Below are 6,886 nucleotides of genomic sequence, written 5' to 3'. Positions count from 1 at the left end.
GAAGATTTAAAACAACAGGTCTTTGACCTGTTGGCCACGGGGCGGTGTGCCTCCCCTCACAGCCAACCCTGCCCTTGACTTCAGGGTTGGCAATAAGAGGCGCAGATAAATCAAGTTACAGAAAATGGAATAAAGTGTTCCGTATATTGTAGATTTGTGATTAACTTTTTAAAGTAATTTAGATTTTAAGTTTTAAATATTTGAAACCATCACTTAATTTGAAATGCTGTGCTGAAGACTGACCTGACACCGTTATATGACAGGTGACAGGTGTTATATCATCACAGCCTTTTGCACACCCCTTCAAATTAAGTGGTGCCAAAACTTTCTAAATTGAAACACCTAAATGACTTCTGAACAGGTGTTATCAAGGCCTTTTTCCATTTGGATAGGACTGTATGTGAAATTATACAACAAATCATGGTTAACAAATCCATACAGTGTCCACTCTTTAAATGTCTGTGTGACAAGCAGGATTTTCTAATCTTTTCCAGGCCAGTGTTTGAATTTATGAAACATCTCTGCAAAGCAAAGACTTGTGTATGTTGGTTGTTCTGTTAAAGTTAGGCTCCAGCAGAACTATTTTTTTGGATCTCATCCATGGTCTAGATCCAGCACTTGACTCTTGAACTCTCATAGTGAGGCACTCGGCAGCTTAGAACTGGTTGAGGTCAGTTTGCAGGTGGTTTGTGGATTTTTTTTTTTTCAGTTACAGCAGTATTGCGCTTGTAAAGAGGAGTCTCCTCTCAGAGAGCCAATCTGCTCTCTCAGTGGAGGAGGGGGGACTGACGCACACACACACACCCACCAATATACACACACACACCAACAGACACATCAATACACACAAAGGAAAGTGGCTCAATTTTATAACCTAGTGAGCATAAGCAGCATTTTTTTTTTAATTTTTCCCTGTAAAGTAAGATTTAAAAGCATCTATTGTCATGTCAGACTTTGTTCTGTCCTGTTTTTAAGTGTTTTTTATGTTTCGGATGTTTTCCAAGCAAAATGTCCCATAATGGGGTCAAAGGTTTTTACCCACTCTGAATGGGTATAGGTAGAATAGAAAATTATTAAACTTAGTAATATCTTAGGAGCACAAGTTGCAAAACAGCCTGTATTTGGCTTTGGCTTTAGCGGAACAGGTGGTAGTTCACACCAGACAGAGTAGATCTCAAATTAGATTTTATCAGCAGAAAGTGTGGGAAAAATACACATTTTTCTTAGTGGAAATTAGAGATAGAGGACTGCAGTGGTGGTTTTGCACAAAGTCTAACAGAGTTGAAATCATGATCGTTTCTGCAGGGCCTGGTCTGGTTTGTGTGGATATGCACGCTGCAGAAACACACCCTGAATTGAGACTGTGTTGTCAACCTCTGACCACATCTGTGTGATCACACTGGGCTGTGTCCTTATTTTGTTTTGGATGAGTCACATTTGTAGATTCATCATCGTGCCATGTGTGCAGACAGAGCGTCCAGCCCCTGTGGAGAGGCCAGATTATTGATAGTGTAAGAGTTGTTGTGGCTTGTAATTCTCAAAAGAAAACACTGCAGAAACAATTTTAGTCACCAAATGTCACCAAATATACAAAACATTGGTATTTACTTAGGTCTTGTGCTCAAACTGACAGCACACAACATGTTTTAGGTTAACACCTTGTAAATATTGATGAAGTAGTTGTTCTTGTATATATATAAGAATAAGTTATTAAGTATGAAAGTTGAAGTAATGATTCAAAAAATGTTTTAGGGATGTTAAAGGAATACTTCACCTGCAAAATGACCATTTGTATCTTAAAGCAAGAGAGGAACCTGTAATTGCACTTAGAGTATCTGGTTTTATACATTTATCAGTCTGTTATTGTTGAAAAAGGAGCATTCTTAGAGATATGCCTATTTTTTTCAAGTTATTTTATTTACAAAGGCTATTCAGTTTTTGTAATTTTTCATTTAAGTGAAGATATATTGTGCAGCTGTGTATTTCAAACTGGAAAGGAGACCCTGTCTTAGCATTTTATTTTGATCACAGTGTGTTTTAATAAAAGTTTTTGTGATATCTCACATGTGGCTTCGACTTACAACTGAATATTTCGTGCTAGAAAAGACAGAGATATATATATATATATATCGTGTATCAGTTACTCACCTCATGTTGTGAAAAGAGTTTCTAATGGATGTTTTAATATAGTTTTGCTGTTGTTAAATGTGACTCCATGACTCCAATTCTTCAAAAAATTTCTGTTTTTAGATTCTTTGTTGACGGGAGGCATGCAAGAAAACAAATGTTTCTTTACAAATTCAAAACAAGGGGTGAGTAATTGACATATAATTGGTTGTTTTGTGGGTGAAGTATTCCTGTAAAGATTGAAAGAGGTCAAAATGTCACTTAAACTCCAAACCATTCAGTCAAACATGTTCTGATAAAGTTGTATTTTGCTTTACTTTACAAAGATCCCCACATTCTGACAAAGAAACAAAACCCAAGTTTTGCGATAAACTACTCAGTAACTGAGTAATAAAGGTTTTGAAATCTGTTGTGTCACAGCTAGCAGGACCACCAGAAAGTGCCCCTCTCTGAGTCTGGGTAAATAATTACACCACTGGTAAACAACTGGGACTCACTCTTATCCTCACACTGGCCTTTGAACTGGACTGAACACTCAAAATCTGCCCAAACAGAGCAGGAGAGCAGGAGGAGGAGCTGGGGAGGGAGAGACAGACCAGGGACGCATGTATAGACACGTTCATCCACAGAGGGCGTCATGAAACTGTCTGTCAATAGGGACATAAACACTCAGTTCAAATGTACTCAATATGGGATGTTATGTACAAGGCCACGGTCAGCTCAATCAATCTTACACTAATTTAAATAACAGCATTAGGCTTTTATTTCAAGTTCATATCCTGATTTTCTGAAATCTAATTATCAATGAAAATGGATGCTTTCTTATATTAAACACCAAATATAGTAGTTAGTACAGTATATGAAATTTATTAGTAATTATTTAACCAATCGGTTAATGTTCACGTGTTGCAGATGCTTTGGAAATGGGCATTCATCATGGATGAAGATGATACTTGTCAAAAAAAAAAAAAAGTAGTAGACAGTTCTCAACTAAACATTAACATTCTTGGGTTACACTAATTAAGTGCATTTTTTCATGATAGTCTGACTGAGACGTGTTCATCTGACTCAGCTTTTTAGTGCTCCTGACAAAACAATCTCAAGGTCTGCTTATTCCCTTGTTCCAGAGCTTTTGACCCTAACACATGCCTCATTCATGTGATATAAAAGCTGAGCTACATTTTTAGACAGCCACAGTCATCCTAACCTGTTACAGGGTGCTGGGACTAGAAATTTGCAGTCTAATGTGTATGTACCCTGTTGCCTTTATGGTCTCATTAAATGCAGTGCAGCTAGTCTTGGAATGAAACTTTTGTTTTAGCGTGTAGTAATTTAACTCAACACACCTTTGTTAGGAAATATGCATAGTGGTAACAAAATCTGAATCTAGATTTTGACACAATGTTTCTCTACACGGCCACAACATAAGCCAAAAATGTTGGCTAGCTGATACTGCTACTTTACCTTAGTGGCGCAAAGTCCTCAGCAAATTAAAATTCACTCATATTACCAGAAACCAATAGACACACAGTAAACCTGGAGCCTTGGGGACCCCTGTGGCTGGAGCCCTGGGACAGTTGGTAATTCATCGTTGAAACACCAGCATGGATGAGAAGTCCTTAAGGTGCTCAGAATAATGGGAAGTTTGAATGTCTGCAGTTTTATGACAACAGAGCAGACAGTTAACATTAAGTGGACCTCGACTTGAGATTGATTTGCTATTAAAAAACAAAACGAAACAACAACAAAACAATTAAGCTTAGTTTACAGTTTGTTGTTTTTTTACGGAAGCCCCTCTCCACGAGTATGATGGAAAAAAATAGATCCTGACAGTCATAAATTCTCATAAATTTCTCATTAATGAGAAACTCTCTTGAACTAATGATTTAGTATCATAAAATAATCAGAAGGGTGGCACGGTGGTGTGGTGGTTAGCACTGTCGCCTCACAGCAATAGGGTTGCTGGTTCGATCCCGGTTGTGGAAGCCCTTCTGTGCGGAGTTTGCATGTTCTCCCCATGTCAGCGTGGGTTCTCTCCGGGCACTCCGGCTTCCTCCCACAGTCCAAAGACATGCAGATTGGGGACTAGGTTAATTGGTGACTCTAAATTGTCCATAGGTGTGAATGTGAGTGTGAATGGTTGTTTGTCTCTATGTGTCAGCCTTGCGATAGTCTGGCGACCTGTCCAGGGTGTACCCTGCCTCTCGCCTGATGTCAGCTGGGATAGGCTCCAGAAATAATTTTTTCAGATATATTATATAATAATAATAATCAGAAGATAGTGATGTAGTATCTCAGAAGAATGACTTAGTATCTCAAAATAATAACTTAGTACCTTAAAAAAATGACTTACTATCTTAAAATAATGACTAAGTATCTCAATATAATGACTTTACATCTAAAAATAATGCCTTAATATCTCAAAATATTGACTTACTATCTTAAAATAATGACTTAGTATCTCAAAATAATGATTCAGTATCTCAAAATAATGAGAAACTTTATCAAAAATATTGACACTATCTCAAAATCATGGAAAACAATACTCATTATTCTGAGAAAGATTGTCATTATTTCACTAATTATTATGAGAGAGTTTCTCATCATAATGCCTTACAGGATCTTGTAGACTGACAGTTACACTTCCCAAACAATAATCTAGTCTCCTATTTCCACCCATATTTGTCTCTCTCTCTCAGGCTTATTATGGTCTGTCCCTGGGCCTCTCCCTGTCTCTCCTCCTCCTCTGCTGTGTCTCTGTGCTGCATCGCTCTGCCTCATGGCTGCCCGCTGATGGTGATGATGATGCTGCTGCTGATGTCATCACCGCCTCCCAGCATCCCTGGCACAGCAGCACCGCCATTTTCCCTGCTTTCAGACCGACTGACGGACAGACTGACGGCGTGCCGCTGGAGCATCCCGCACCCATCCTCCTGTTTATCCATCCGGCGCTCGCTCCTCCCTCCTCCTGTCTCTCACTACAGTCTGTGATTGACGCACCGCTGCGTTCGACACTTCAGCCCACCCAGCGCTGCTGCCGCCGCTGCTGCTGAAGCTGAGGCTGACTCTTTCCCCGGCGGATTCTCCATGTATGGATGCGCCAAGGAAAGGGATGCTGTAGGCTGACCAAAGACAGAGAGAAAGACGAAACATACGGGCTGCTGAGGAGATTCAAGAAGGAGGCAGCGGAGGATCCGTGCGCTGTTTTGAATGGGCAGAGGATTCACCCTCTGCGGTCGTCGAGTCTGAGTTGCTGAGGTAAGACGGGGCTCATTGGAGATGTTTTTCACGGCACAGCATCGGCACTGATGGGTGTCACGCCTTGGCGAGGACGATATGTGTGTGTGTGTTTGTGATTTGGAGGCCTTTTGTACATATGGGGTGGTAGATAAGGACGCTGCGTCAGGGTGTGTGATGTTTGATTCCGCCGCTATCAACAATTGTCTTTATAAAAAACACTCAAATCCATCTTTAAAATATGACCCTCCGAATCAATTAGATAAAAATACGAGAAGATGTAAGCTGTAAATGTCATTTAGGATCTAATGATGTGCGCTGACCTCCTTTCTGACGCAGTGTTAGATGGTTTGGTGTTTGTGCCGTTTCTGTTTACGCGGCCTGTCTTTGAGGTGCGGCAGGCAAAGCAAGATGGAGGAGGCAGTATTTACATGGCTTATATATATTCCCCGCATATTTCTCCTGGAATGATCTGAGGTTGTGTCACTGTAAGCATTTAATTGTCTTATTGTAAGATGTTCAAGAGGAATTGTGTTTTTCATCGATTAAGGCGCAGACATGATGGATGTGCGCGGCGCTGCCTTGAAGCAATTATACCATTGAAATCACCCTCAACTGTCTGGTTTATCTCTATTAAAAAGAATCTTAAAGCCATATGTCAGGATTTTAATGACAAACAAATCTACTGAGAGTCTGGTTATTGTAAAGATGCTGTGAAAAACACCACAGCTAATTCTAGACGTTCATTAATGTGGGTTATTTTTTTAGGTGAGCAGCAGTGAGGAGATTTGGTTCATCACAAGGCCTTCAGCCGTGGTAGATGAGGCCAGAGGATGATGCCCGAAGAATAAGCAGCCATTTTAGTGTAGAATAGCAGGGATGCTGATAGTCTTTGTGCCAAATAACGTCCCAGCCATTTAGTCAGCATGTTCAAGGAGCTGTGTGTCTCCCAGCGACTGAGTCAGGGCCTGAAAATGGAGAATGTGTGTCACTCTGAGCTGCTGGGTTTGGCTAACAAGGCCCTGTCCTCAATATTTAATTACAATAACAACAACACACCGTGGATGATTTTAATTATCATTTTACTTTTTTTTATTTTTAAGCATTTAAAGGCATTTTTGGTGCAAAACAAAAGCCCAGTTTGGTTTGTTTTCTACGTTTCTCTGCTTGCATGGGTATTAAATCCCCCTCATCATCTACCTGTGCAGGTGCCAGGTGTGTGTGTCTGTGTAGCCGCACAGATCTTCAGCTCTCCTGCTCACTCACACACCCTCCTGCAACATGGCGGCGGCTTCAGTGAAGGTGGCGGTGAGGGTGCGACCCTTCAACTCCAGAGAGATGGCGAAGGAAAGCAAGTGCATCATTCAGATGTCAGGAAACACCACAAGTGAGTACAACTTCAAGTTTCAGTTTTTATATGGAGATAAATGTTATGAAATGTGATGGATGTGGACTTCAGTGTTGACATTGCTTTGAGAGATGCAGTGATGTTGTTCTGCACATTATGACTGAAACACATTGT

The 6,886-nt window shown here is 40.4% G+C and overlaps 1 protein-coding gene across 5 annotated transcripts in view; it reads left to right on the top strand.

The window, feature by feature from the left end:
- The first annotated feature begins 4,866 nt into the window (after positions 1-4,866).
- Positions 4,867-6,886, top strand: part of kif1ab (kinesin family member 1Ab) — a 28,667-nt gene continuing 26,647 nt past the window's right edge. For 4 of the 5 annotated variants that reach the window (XM_049598799.1, XM_049598797.1, XM_049598794.1 and 1 more), the window contains exons 1-2: positions 4,868-5,385; positions 6,573-6,751. In XM_049598799.1, coding sequence (XP_049454756.1) covers positions 6,646-6,751 — 106 coding nt within the window. In that variant the 5' untranslated portion in view covers positions 4,868-5,385; positions 6,573-6,645. Of the gene's footprint in view, positions 5,386-6,572; positions 6,752-6,886 lie in introns of all 5 variants that reach the window. The other variant, XM_049598795.1, reaches the window with a different exon arrangement.

The sequence above is a fragment of the Epinephelus fuscoguttatus genome, linkage group LG15, assembly GCF_011397635.1.
Source record: "Epinephelus fuscoguttatus linkage group LG15, E.fuscoguttatus.final_Chr_v1".
Taxonomy (NCBI): Eukaryota; Metazoa; Chordata; class Actinopteri; order Perciformes; family Serranidae; genus Epinephelus; species Epinephelus fuscoguttatus.
The sequence above is the reverse complement of the archived record's forward strand: the minus strand, read 5'-3'. Positions and strand labels throughout refer to the sequence as shown.